We start from the raw sequence: 15,300 nt of genomic DNA on the forward strand, positions 1-15,300 counted from the left end.
CCTTGTTGTGCTAGGATGATACCTTCCTCTGGCAGCTCACAGATGAAGAACGGGAATCTCTTCAGTATCTACTAGAGACAATCAATTCACTTGATGCTGAAGAACAAGATAGCAACAATGATGAACATGTAAACTATAGTAAAGGTAAAGAATTATTTTATCTAACTGCTAGAATCTTAGGTAAAATGTAAGGAAAGGACAGGTGTGATGGGAACAGGGTTCCTATGATATAATTGTTACTAAGGAAACTATAAAATGCAGACTAATCTGTTTATAATGACTCATCCAGAGGATATCTATTATCATTTGTGTGCTCACAATAGCAAATGGGCAGGCTGTAGTGCTGGCAGGTAAAATATTTATCCAAGAGGTAATAAGGACGACTTCTCTGTAGTTAGAATCCAAATTTATTAAACATTCAGGATCAGACAAAAGAAACCACAACGTTTCGGGGTCAATACCCCTTAGTCATGTGACACCTCATGTCTTTTGTCTGATCCTGAATGTCTAATAAATTTGGATTTTAACTACAGAGGAGTCGTCCTTATTACCTCTTGGATATTCATTATTGAGTGTGGCAGTCACTCTAAGGATTACCCTCTTTTTGGATTGTGCTCTGTGCTGGTCTGTATTATTATTACTACCAGGTGAAATATTTATAACTAGATTCTACCATCCATGTAAACCTTTTTCAATGTGGCTAATAACTCCATGAATTTCAGAAACAGGAATTTGTAACACCAATGGCAATGACATCTGAGACATTGATCTAAAAGTGACTTAACTGTCCATGGTGACACTGTGACCCTAGAGTTATTCCAGTTGCATCACTAAGGTATCTGCATGGGGCCGTCCAGTGAAAATAATGGTGTAAATGATCCAGTTGGTATACACTACATAACTATCTAGCCAGCAATATGATATACAGGGGAAGATAAAAATAGTCACAATAGGATTAAAGGGGCATAAAGCTCAAACCTGAAATAAAAGAATTTGGGTTACGAACAGAGGCATTTTACAGTACACTTGTACTAGCAAAAATGTTTCTAGTAAAAGGTACCACTGTTTTAGTGAGAGCTTGTAATGTGCATGGGGCATTATTGTTACAAATGTGTCAGTTAAAGGGATATGAAACCCAATTTTTTTTTTTTATTATTCAGTTAGAGCAGTAATTTTAAGCAACTTTCTAATTTACTATTATTAATATTTATTTGTTCTCTTTGTATTCTTATTTAAAAAGCAAGCATGTAAGCTTAGGAGCCGGCCCATATTTGGTTCAGAACCCTGGGTAGCGCTTGGGCTACATTTAGCCACCAATTAGCAAGCGCTACCAAGGTGCTGACCCAAAAATGGGTTGGCTCCTAAGCTTACATTCCTGCTTTTCCAAAGAAGTATATAGCAAGAGAACGCAGAAAAAATTTGATAATAGGAGTAAATTCGAAAGTTGCTTAAAAATTCTGCTCTATCTGAATCATTTAAGAAAAACTTTGGGTTTGGTGTCCCTTTAAAGAGACAGTCTACACTAAAATTGTTATTGTTTAAAAAGATAGATAACGCCTTTACTACCCATTCCCCAGCTTTGCACAACCAACATTGTTATATTAATATACTTTATAACATTTATACCTCTAAATTTCTGCCTGTTTCTAAGCCACTACAGACAGCCTCTTATCACATGCTTTTTATTAGCTTTTCACAACAGGAGACTGCTAATTCATGTGTGCCATATAGATAACATTGTGCTGACGCCCGTGGGGTTATTTAACCCCTTAAGGACAAGGCCATTTTTAAATTTCTTTCCCTTAAGGACCAGGACTATTTTTACATTTCTGCAGTGTTTGTGTTTAGCTGTAATTTTCCTCTTACTCATTTACTGTACCCACACATATTATATATCGTTTTTCTCGCCATTAAATGGACTTTCTAAAGATACCATTATTTTTATCATATCTTATAATTTACTATAAAAAATTATAAAATATGAGGAAAAATTTAAAAAAAACACACTTTTTCTAACTTTGACCCCCAAAATCTGTTACACATCTACAACCACCAAAAAACACCCATGCTAAATAGTCTCTACATTTTGTCCTGAGTTTAGAAATACCCAATGTTTACATGTTCTTTGTTTTTTTTTTGCAAGTTATAGGGCAATAAATACAAGTAGCACTTTGCTATTTCCAAACCATTTTTTTTCAAAATTAGCGATAGTTACATTGGATCACTGATATCTGCCAGGAATCCCTGAATATCCCTTTACATGTATATATTTTTTTTAGTAGACAACCCAAAGTATTGATCTAGGCCCATTTTGGTATATTTCATGCCACCATTTCACTGCCAAATGCAATCAAATAAAAAAAATCACTAACTTTTTCACTAACTTTTTCATAAACTTTAGGTTTCTCACTGAAATTATTTACAAACAGCTTGTGCAATTATGGCACAAATGGTTGTAAATGCTTCTCTGGGATCCCCTTTCTTGAGAAATAGCAGACATATATGGATTTGGCTTTGCTTTTTGGTAATTAGAAGGCTGCTATATGCTGCTGCGCACAACACGTGTATTATGTCTAGCAGTGAAGGGGTTAATTAGGTAGCTTGTAGGGAGCTTGTAGGGGTAATTTTAACTTTCGTGTAGTGTAGTAGACAACCCAAAGTATTGATCTAGGCCCATTTTGGTATATTTTATGCCACCATTTCACCGCCAAATGCGATCAAATAAAAAAAATCGCTAACTTTTTCACTAACTTTAGGTTTCTCACTGAAATTATTTACAATTAGCTTGTGCAATTATGGCACAAATGGTTGTAAATGCTTCTCTGGGATCCCCTTTATTCAGAAATAGCAGACATATATGGCTTTTAAATTGCTTTTTGATAATTAGAAGGCAGCTAAATGTCCCTGCGCACCACACTTTGTATTATGCCCAGCAGCTAAGGGGTTAATTAGGTAGATTGTAGGGTTAACTTTTGCTTTAGTGTAGAGATCGGTCTCCCACCTGACACATCCCCCCCCCCAGTACTAAAATAAAAGCCTTTTTTTGTAAACATTTTTTTTTTTTAAATACATTCATAGTTTCTGCAGTGTAGGTCCCCCCCTAACCCCCCAAACTCCACGATCCCCCCCAAACAGCTCTCTTTACTTCCCCCTCTTCCTATTTGTGGTCATTTTAGGTACTGGCAGCTGTCTGCCAGTAGCCAATTTCTTAACAAAATGTGCTTTTTTTATTTATTTTTTATTTAACCCCATTTTTCTGTAGTGTAGCTGCCCCCCCCCCCCTCAATCTAGTACCTCCTACCCCTCCCAGATCCCCTTTACAAATAAATATTTCCCCTCTAACTCCCTCTCCCTCCTCCCTCTCCCATAGAAATATGAGTGATCGTGCACTCCCATCGTGCACGCGCACGCGCGCCTCGTGCACGCGCGCACGCTCCCGCCCACCTTGCCGGAACTAGTCCAGCGATGGGCCGCCCGCCCACCTCCCTGCAGCTGCTCCCACCCACCAACGATCGGCACCATCGCTGGCCGATGCAGAGAGGGCCACAGAGTGGCCCTCTCTACATCGGTGTGCCAAAAAAGATATTGCAGTGATGCCTCAATATCGAGGCATCACAGCAATACCTTGAAAGCAGCTGGAAGCGGTCAGGGTACGTCTCTGGTCTTTAAAGACCAGTTTGTGTATGACGTACCCTGTACGACGTGTGTCATTAAGGGGCTAAGATTTAGCACAACACAGTACTAAATGCAAGTCAATAGATAGATAAAAAAAATCATGTGATCAGGGAGCAGTCTGCAGAGGCTTAGATACAAGGTAATCACAGAGGTAAAAAGTATATTAAAGGGAATGTAAACTTTCATGAATTAATGCCCGTTTTTTTTAAATTACTATTAAAAACAGGGGCCCTTTCATTCGTGAAACTTTACATTGCAGCATATTTTTACAAATACTTACCTTTTTCTTCAGCAAAGCCAGATCGACAATCCCCCGCCCGCAACTCCTCTGTACTTACGTCACCAATGACAAAACCGGCTTCCTCCAATCACCATCTCGTGGTGCCACGCTGTGATTGGAGAAAGCCGGTTTCGTCATTGTTGTGTAAGTACAGAGGAGCTGCGGGCGGGGGATCGCCGATCCGGCTTTGCTGAAGAGAAAGGTAAGTATTTGTAAAAATGCGCTGCAATATAAACTTTCATGAATGAAAGTGCCCATGTTTTTAATAGCATTTTTACAACCCGGGCACTAATTCATGAAAGTTTACATTCACTTTAATATAACTGTGTTGGTTATGCAAAACTGAGGAATGGGTAATAAAGGGATTATTTATCTTTTTAAACAATAACAGTTCTATTGTAGACTGTCCCTTTAAGTGCCAACTTATCACACAGCACTGTACAAACGTTTAGTACATTCATGGGGTACATTACATTGTTTACACTAACCAGGGAACTAAGAGTAGGTTACATTTGTAAGGGCTCATTACAGAAAATAAAATACTGAAATAAACACATACCCTGCCCTTGAGCACAATCAGTAGTTTACGCACTTTATACAAAGTGAACTACAGGTAGAGAGGCTTTAAATAGATATGAAACACAATATTTATTTTCTGAGTTATACAGAGCACACAATTTAAAAAAAAAGTTTTCAATTTACTTTTATTAAATTTACTTTGTTCTCGTGTTATTCTTTGTTGGAGTGATATCTAGATAGGCAACGTACACATTTCTGGAGCAGCACATGATAGGAAACACTGCTGCCACCTACTGTTCTTGCAAATATATAACATAGTTATAAAATTGCTGCCATATAATGATCCAGTCTATTGCACGCTCCTACACCTTCCTACCTGCTTTTCAATAAAGTATACCAAGAGAACGAAGTAAGTTTGATGATATAAGATTATTGGAAAGCTTTCATTTAGGTTTTTAACCTTTTAACGACGTTGTATTCCATCCGAATTTTTCTGGGCTTTAATGCCGATGGACGGAATACAACGTCCTAACCAGGTGGCTTTCACTGGCGCTTCCCTGATGTGATTGCGGTCTGGAGGGTGTACCTAGCATCATAGGGATGCCCCCTGACGCGGTCCCATCATTGATATCTAGTGATCACTTGCACGATCGCGAGATTTCAAATTGTTTACATCGGAACAGTTGTTCCAATGTAGACACTTTAACCCCAACAGGAAAGGGTTAAATTACACTGCACCTGAAGCATCAAAAGAAAGTAAGAAATAACAATCATGAAAGAAATGTGTTGGGATTTATGTCCCTTTAAAACAATGTGAATGAGATGGCACAGAATGTGTGTGAGAGAGAGTCAGATAAATGGTCAGTGTAAATTATCAGAATAAATCTAAAGACGAAACCTGTACTAACAGATAGGAACAAGATTAACATGGTGTAGAGAGATTATGGAGGCAGTCATGGAAGAGACTGGTAATCAGATAAATTGTGCAAAATACATATTTTAAAATGTACTTCAATTTGCTGGCCTTTTGTATCATGTGACAGCCATCAGCCAATCACAAACTCATAAACATATATACTGTGAACTCCTCCACATGCTCAGTAGGAGCTGTAGGAACTAGGGCCTCAGAAAGTGTGCATATAAAATAATTGTGCAAAATCTGTTAATGGAAAGTCTCTTAAAACTGCACTCTCTATCTGAATGATAAAACAATCATAAAGGTTTAACTTTGTCCCTTTAACCAATGTAAGGAATGCTTACATCAACACATAACCATCAGGCAGTTTAGTATGTGTAGGGCGATCACAATAGGATTTTATACACAATGAGTATTTTACAGCTCAGCTAACACCCTGGGTATAATATAGCTTTCCCTAACAAAGGGCTGTGATGTCATAGGTATATCAGTGATACAGAGTTGTGCCCTATATGTTATCATATGTCCTTCTGGCAGGGAGGCCGTTACCAGTAAGACAAAAACATCTAAAGAAGCCGTATGTTTGCTACTTGGTTAATGGTTCCTCTCTCCTATGCATTCCCAAGCTGACCTCACAAGGTCTTTTGTTCTAAGACTTGCTGCCAAAATCTATAGAACTGAATGCCTGAAGGAGAGACTGCCGGTATCGCTGCAAAAATGGTTTCACTGGAACATTAAAAATGTATTTAACTTAATGTACTGAATAATGAGATTCTGTCTCAGGTTGCACCCCTGACAGATAGGCAGGAAATGCACTTGGCTAAGGACAAACTTTCTTTGGTTTCTTCCCACTTGTATTAACTGTCACTTTCACTACTAACGTGAAACAATTTGGGGTAAAGTTAAACTAAAACTTTATATTTTTTTGTGGGTAGCAGGTGTGAGTTACTGATAAATCATTTATGCTTTAAATTGTTTGAGGGATGATAGATTTTATTAGGCTAACATAACGTTTTGGGGATGGTTTGTCATACTGCAGGATGTGTCACAAGCACAGCAGATACCACTCGTTTCATCCTTTGCAGCAGAACTATGACTTTTGGATTTAGGAATTGGCAAAAGACGTGGGAAATTGATCTAAATACTGTTTTCTAGACATCAAGATGTGCTGTATACTTATAAAATGTATTAATAAAGATAAGCGCAACAAAGTGCATAAAGTATAATGTATCAACAATGCATAATAAATCCTTATAAGAGAACAATAGCAGAACATAATTAGTAGGTTAAAGGGACACTGAACCAATTTTTTTTCTTTTATGATTCAAATAGAGCAGCAATTTTAAGCAACTTTCTAATTTACTCCTATCATCAGTTTTTCTTTGTTCTCTTAGTATCTTTATTTGAAAAAAACAGGAATGTAAAGCTTAGGAGCCCGGCCCATTTTTTTGTTCAGCACCCAGGGTATCGCTTGCTTATTGGTGGCTACATTTACCCATCTTTACAATCTTTTATAACTAGTGAAGCCTTTAATGCAGCCCAGGTCGTGATGTCATCAGTAGGCGGAGCTTGGCTGCCATTTCAAAGTAACCAGAAACAAATAACTTTTTTTTACTGTTACTGCTATTATTATATTTGTAGCTTCATCTAAAGTAAGACTTTAAGATGAGTGTAGACTGTCCCTTTAAGGGAAGAGATAAGAGAAGGCTTTCCCAGTCTCTCTCAACTGCACATGTGCAAACTGAGTTTGTGTTATATCTGAATATTAGTTTGTGATTGGTTAGCAAGGATTCTTTTGTTCTGGGGGACAGGGAAATCTGTGAAAAGAATAAACCTAAAACAATATACTCATTTGACAAAATGAAGCTGCAAAATTATTCTCAGATATGAAGGTTTAAAATCATGTAGTTTACCATTGGTGCTTATTGTTCCTTTACTTTTGACTTGAATGTCCCTTTAAACAGAAGGTGCTGCTCTTTGCTATATTCAAAAGCAACAAGTGTGACCTGACAGTAAAATGAGTTGGTAATCTTAAACTATCAATTGTATTTCTTGTTTCTCTGCAGATAACAGTCAATCATTTGCTATATCTGGCAAAATCCCAAAGGGACTGAATGAAAGTTCCACATCACTGGGTAAAACCAAGCCGGACCCATCACCCATAAAAATGAAGATTATCAAGTCTTTCTCAGAAGACTGTCCAGGTTGCTCCATTACAGTCACACCTGAGGTATCTCCCAGATTAGCAAGTTCTCATCCGAGCCACTTGAGAAAATTCGATACCATAATGAGGTCTGGTGTGAATGTGAAGGAATTAAGGGCTCGATTTATTCAACACCAGAACAATTCTTCCTTTGATGAAAATCCAAAGGGATCTGAATTATCTGTTACTTCCAAGCAGCAACCTCAGGTTTCACGGAATCTGATGTCTCCAAGACAGGAAGCGCTACAGAAACTGGGTTTACTGAATAAAAAACAAAGCAATCCCGTTGTAAAAAACGTATCTGATACCCAACATTGCAAAGACCAAAGCTCCTCTACAAAGAACTGTGAACAAACCCAGCACCTCTCATGGGGGGGCGCTGTCTCCCTACCCTCTTCTGAACTTACTGATGGACATGAAGCATTGACTGAATCTGAACTGGTTAAATTCTAATCAAGTCAACTTTAGAACATGTCTGATGACGCCTACATGGATTTATCTATCTGCCATATATTCTAAACTTAAGTTATTGGGCAGAAACATGGAACCATATTACTTTTTGTGATGTAAAGTTCTTTTTTTAAAATCGATAATGCAATCAACATTTTTCTTGATTTTATCTAAAGAACAGGTATTCCAGAATGTTTTCTGTCCTGATTAAAGGGACATTAAAGGCATAGGAAACCCACATTTTTTATTACATGATTCAGATACAACAACAATTTTAAGCAACTTTCTAATTTACTCCTATTATCATTTTTTCTTTGTTATCTAGGTATGCTTATTTGAAGGAGCAGCAATGCACTACTGGTTTCTAAATGAACACATGGGTGAGACAATGACAATCAATATATATGCAGTCACCAATCAGCAGCTAGAACCTAGGTGTTTTGCTGCTCCTGAGCTTACCTAGATAAACATTTCAGCAAAGGATAACAAGAGAAAGAAGCAAATTAAATAATATAAGTAAATTGGAAAGTTCCAAATCAAGAAAGAACATTTTTGGGTTTCAAGTCCCTTTAAAGGCTAGATTGCAAGTGGAGCGCTTATTTTTCGGAGTGCTAATTGCTACCGCGAACTCACAGTAGCAATAACCAGGCACTTGTAAATGATGGTTATTTATCACGCACACATAAACGGGCGATTTTCCCGTTTATAAGACACAATAATTAACCAGCCATTACAAGTGCCTGGTTATTGCTACTGTGAGTTCGCGGTAGCAATTAGCACTTTGAAAATTAACCAAAATTAATATGGTTAATTTTCAGCTTATCCCCCAATTGCCTCCAAAATAAAGTAAATTGTAGTTTTTTATTTAAAAAAAAATTAGCTTTTTTTTAATAAGAAAAACTTCACAAAACAGTTTTTAAGGGTTAAAAGTGCCTCTACATTGTGGTCTATGGGGACTGTGTTATCCCTGTAAATATATATGTATATGCTTGTATACATATATATTTCTGTGTTATTATGTGTATATACATATATATATTTATGTGTTACTATGTGTATATACATATATATATTTGTGCTACTATGTGTATATACCTATATATTTATGTGTTAATATGTGTATATACATATATATTTATGTGTTAATATGTGTATATAAATATATGAACACATAAATATATATGTATATGCACATATTAACAAATAAATATATATGTATATACACATACTAACACACATATATATATATATATATATATATATATACACACATAGTAACACATAAATATATATGTATATAAACATAATAACACATAAATATATATGTATATACACATAGTAACACATAAATATATATGTATATACACATTTTAACACATAAATATATATGTATATACACATATTAACACATAAATATATATATATGTATATACACATACTAACACAGAAATATATATGTATATACACATATTAACACATAAATATATATATATGTATATACACATACTAACACATAAATATATATATGTATATACACATACTAACACATAAATATATATGTATATACACATATTAACACAAATATATATGTATATACACATAGTAACACATAAATATATATGTATATACACATAGTAACACATAAATAAATATGTATATACACATAATAACACATAAATATATATGTATATACACATATTAACACATAAATATATATATGTATATACACATACTAACACATAAATATATATGTATATACACATAGTAACACATAAATATATATGTATATACACACAGTAACACATAAATATATATATGTATATACACATACTAACACATAAATATATATGTATATACACATAGTAACACATAAATATATATATATATATATATATGTATATACACATACTAAAACATAAATATATATGTATATACACACAGTAACACATAAATATATATGTATAGACACATACTAACACATAAATATATATGTATATACACACAGTAACACATAAATATATATGTATAGACACATACTAACACATAAATATATATGTATATACACATACTAACACATAAATATATATGTATATACACATTTTAACACATAAATATGTATATACACATAGTAACACATAAATATATATGTATATACACATAGTAACACATAAATATATATGTATATACACATAGTAACACATATATATATATGTATATACACATTTTAACACATAAATATATATGTATATACACATAGTAACACATAAATATATATGTATATACACATAGTAACACATAAATATATATGTACATACTAACACATAAATATATATGTATATACGCTAGTTCTCATGTCGTGTCTGATGCATCAGAATGAGGCTCACATTGGAGCCTATGGAAGTGCGTTCTCATGAGCGCAAAGCTTCCGTGCCAAGCAATAATTTGCACTCCACTCGTAGTCTTGCCCTTAATCTGTTTTCTTGTTCCAATTGTAAAGGGTGTCCCTACTGACCAGTAAAGTGGAGGCCGTTGTCATTATTGGTCAATGAGGATTAGTAGGAAATATAAAACACATGCTGCAGTATTATTTGTTTCTCAGTCACATGTAAATGTTGCTCTTTTGTAACAGGATAGGTTATTATTTGTTAGTGCAATATCCCTTTATTCTAAATTACATTTTCATGATCTGGACAGTTTTAGAGTTGTTTCAATTTTAAAGGGACAGTTAACTCAAAGCTAAACTTTAATGATTCAGAAAGAACATGCAATTTTAAGCAACTTTCCAATTTCCAATGCTGCAGCTGACTGGTGGCTACACACATTTCTCTCTTGTGTTTTCATAAAGCTCCGAGAAGGGCATTACTTCTCCTTCAACAAAGGAGTTCAAGCAAATGAAGTAAATTTGATAATAGAAGTAATTTGGAAAATTGTATTGACATGCACTGTCTGAATCATGAAAGAAACACTTTGGGTTTCATGTCCCTTTAAATTAACATCAAATTAACTTTGTTCTCTTAGTACCTTTTGTTGAAAAGTACACCTAAATAGGCTCCCACACCTGTATTGGTGAGCAGCAGTATGCCGGCACATTTATAAAAATTGAGTTTTTAAGTTTTACTGTAAGCACTGGAAATTCTTAGAAAAAAAATGTATATTTTAAAAATATTCATTTAGCTGCAACAAAAAAAAAAATACTACACTGTCCTTTTAAAGGGACCTGAAACCCCAATTTTTTTGTTCATGATTCAGATATAACATACAATTTTAAACCACTTCCAATTGTACTTCATTCTTTTGGTAACCTTTGTTGAAGGAGCTGCAATGCACTACTGAGAGCTAGCTCAACACATCAGGTGAGCCAATCACAAGAGGCATATATGTGCAGCCACCAATCAGCAGCTTGCTCCTAGTAGTGTATTGCTGCTACTAAGCCTACCTAGGTATGCTTTTCAACAAAGGATGCCAATAGAAAAAAACTAATGATATAATAGTAATAAACTGGAAAGTGATTTAAAATGGCATGCTCTCCCTGACTCATGAAGTTTCATACAAATTAGGAAAAAATGTCACTTCCGTTTCATGTTCTATACCTCTTCGATCACTGGTTATTTGTCAATGAACTTTACAACTTCGCTTTCTAGAAATGGGCATATGTTGAAGCCCCATTCCAGAAGCTGAAGGGTTAAAACAAACCAGCAATAAATTGATTACAGTTTTTAAGTTACAGTATGGTTATGCTAAACTGAGATATATCACCCCACCAAGAGAGGCTAGAGCTCCGTTCATTATTAAAGGGACAGTCCAGCCAAAATTGGAATTCACAAAAATGCTTCTTGTAAAAGTTATACATGTTTCAAGAGCACTTGCTCACAGAGTCTAAGGTGCTTTTACCATCTGGTAATAATCGAATTGTTAATTGCTGACATGATACAAGCCCCACTTGTGCTCTGAGCAGCTGCAGTATTTAAAATGCTGGTGCACTGAGAATATCTAGCTATGCTTTACATGCAGAGAAGAATGACAACACTAAAACAGTGATAACCTTTACTAGAAACATTTTTGCCAACACTTGTATATTGCAAATATGTTTCTATTCAAAGATGTAATTAATCTGTGTGCATTTAATTCCCTTTAAGGACACTAAAGATAAAATTAAACTTTCATGATTAAGACAGAGCATACAATTTTAAACAAATTTCCAACTGACTTCCATTATCGATTTGTGTTCGGTTTTTTATATGCGTTATCTTAGACACCAGTTCCTACTGAGCATGTGCAAGAGTCAGTAATTGGCTGATGGTAGTCACATGATACAGTGTGGCAGGGAAATGGAGGCAATATTTTAAATTTCTAAAAATGATTGTGTGTCAATTTGTTTAAAAAAGGCTGTGCAGAATGTGCACAGTCTTTTTATAAGCACACTTTCTGAGGCGCCAGCTACTACTGAGCATGTGCAAGATTTCACATTGTATATGAATAATATGAATATGAGTCTGTGATTGGCTCATGGCCAAATGTTGACATTTGTCATAAAAAAAACTACTGCTCATTTAAATTTTAAAGTAAGTGCTATTGCTCTGTCTTTTTTATTATGTATGTATTCTGCATTTAATGGTCCATTAATCACATAATTTAATATTGTGTGGAGACAAGGGGGCAGAGTGAGGGAAATGGGGTGGAGTCAAGGTAATTTGAGGGAGGTGCCTGTTTGAGTCTGGGAAGAAGATGGGGTTGTGCATTTCTGGGAAGGGTTTCACAGTCTAAAGTTTCATTATAAAACCTGGGACATAACAAGAGGCCAGAAGGACAGTGAGACAAAGCTTCTGTATCAGCACTGCCCTGCAAAATACAGGACAGCTGGGAACTTTACATTAATGTAGCCCTGGGGTGTCACAAACACATAGAAAATAAATGGGTAATGGGAATTTAAAAATGTTTAAAAATACATTAAAGGGACAGTCTACTTCAGAATGTTTATTGCTTAAAAAGATAATCCCTTTATTACCCGTTCCCCAGTTTTGCACAACCAACACAGTTATATTAATATACTTTTTACCTCTGTGATTACCTTGTATCTAAGGCTCTGCAGACGGCCCCTTATTTCAGTGCTTTTGACAGACTTGCATTTTAACCAATAGGTGCTGACTCCACAGGAGTGAGCACAATGTTATCTATATGACACACATGCACTAGCGCTCTCTATCTTTGAAAAACTGTTCTAAATGCACTGAGATAAGAGGCAGCCTTTAAAGGCTTAGAAATTAGCATATGATCCTACCTAGGTTTAGCTTTCAACAAAGAATACCAAGAGAACAAAGCAAACAATGATAAAAGTAAATTGAAAAGTTGTTTAAAATTGCCCTAGCTGAATCATGAAAGTTTACTTCTGACTAGACTGTCCCTTTAAAAGTAATGAACATTAAATAAAATGTTGAGACACCGCTTTATTCATTAATACCGGTCAAATAATAAATTGCTACGGGGGGGAAAAAACTCAGATTTCAAGCCAAAGAGCTTTTGAGAGAAAACTAAGAGAAAGGTATATATGTGTGACCTATTAGTTATATTAACAAAAATCAGAATGCACAGTAATTACATTTTTATTTTATTAAAAGAATCTGATGTATATTGTATAATTGTGAAACAATATGAGAGTGACACTTAAATACTCTGATCAATGTAACAGCATTATGTAATAAAGAAGATTATTTTTTTATTATGACATTTAATGTTATACTGTGTGAATAAGGTACAGAAAAGAATCAAATGTACCCTGTACTTTTTTTCTCACTTTAATGTGTTCCCAAATACTTTTTATACCACACACAGTATAAGATTATGGGTAAATCGCTCCTTTGGGTTTATTATTGCAATTTAAATAGTTAGCCTTTGTGGAAACATACAGAAAGACTAAATAAGTAGAACTATGTTTCCTGCAGACTCAGCCTATTTAAATTGAAATGCTTTTTTACAACAAAGGTTTGTGGTTTCAGTGAGCAAAACTAGACATTTCAAATAAAAAAATAAATTTAAAGGAATAATTTCCCATACATTAAATACTCTGAATCTGGTATAACAAGCCATAAGAACTTATTTTACAGTGTTGTTATTTTTTTAACTTAAATGTAAATATTATGATGAAAATTATATTTCAGCCGTCTCCCAGGGGTGCTTACATATTTGCATGCTGTATGCAAACTGGTGTCATTGGCTGGTTTGCAGTACTGCATTGCTGCTCTGACACTGGCTTTAACTATGTGTTTAATTTATATTTAGGGTTTAAACAAATAGTTATGTGCAAACAATAGTACAATAATAAAAATGCTCTAACGCATTATAGTATTTTCTTTTTGAACTTTTATATCCCTTTAATGTTCCCTTTAAGGTATTCCCATTTCTTTTGCAAAGATATTCCCTTATTTTATCAAACAGTAACCTGATTCTTCCCAATACCCAAGTGACCTTTTAAAGTCATTGTGCTACATCTCCCTCCCAACACGATATGTCGCATAATGCTGATTGTAATCACTGTGTCAATAACAACTGAATCACAGTGTGGGGCACGCGGGCCGCCATCCAGGTCACATAATTTAATGTGAGATACTAAGGTATATGACAAAAACATGCTTTAAATGGGCATGAAAGTTAAAATAAAATGTATAATTCAGATAGAGCGTACAAAAAAAGCGTCAACAAAAAAAACTTTTAAATTTACTTTAAATAACACATTTCACTCTTTCTCTTCCTTTGCTGAAACGTAGCTCCATTCCAGTAAAGCTTACTGAGGTAGGCTCAAGAGCATGCACGTTTTTAGCTCTATATATAAATATATATATATACAACAATGATGCAAACACCATGCTGTGGTGTGTTAATCTAAATTTCTCTGCTCTGGTGAGAGGATCTAAAGTTCTCTGCTCCGGTGAGATGATCTAAAGTTCTCTGCTCAGGTGAGATGATCTAAAGTTCTCTGCTCGGGCGAGATGATCTAAAGCTCTCTGCTCAGGTGAGATGATCTAAAGCTCTCTGCTCAGGTGAGATGATCTAAAGCTCTCTGCTCAGGCGAGATGATCTAAAGTTCTCTGCTCAGGCAAGATGATCTAAAGTTCTTTGCTCAGGTGAGATGATCTAGCTCAGATGAGATAATATAAAGTTGTCAGCTCAGGTGAGATGATCTAAAGCTCTCTGCTCAGGTGAGATGATCTAAAGCTCTCTGCTCAGGTGAGATGATCTAAAGCTCTCTGCTCAGGTGAGATG

General features: G+C 35.1%; 1 protein-coding gene across 1 annotated transcript in view; it reads left to right on the forward strand.

Moving 5' to 3' along the window:
• LOC128635842 (uncharacterized) overlaps positions 1 to 8,736 on the forward strand; it is a 52,997-nt gene extending 44,261 nt beyond the window's left edge. Inside the window, exons 3-4 of the mRNA XM_053688955.1 lie at positions 15 to 144; positions 7,457 to 8,736. Coding sequence (XP_053544930.1) covers positions 15 to 144; positions 7,457 to 8,046 — 720 coding nt within the window. The 3' untranslated portion in view covers positions 8,047 to 8,736. The remainder of the gene's footprint in view (positions 1 to 14; positions 145 to 7,456) is intronic.
• Positions 8,737 to 15,300: the final 6,564 nt, after the last annotated feature.

Source organism: Bombina bombina, chromosome 7 (genome assembly GCF_027579735.1).
Source record: "Bombina bombina isolate aBomBom1 chromosome 7, aBomBom1.pri, whole genome shotgun sequence".
Classification (NCBI taxonomy): Eukaryota; Metazoa; Chordata; class Amphibia; order Anura; family Bombinatoridae; genus Bombina; species Bombina bombina.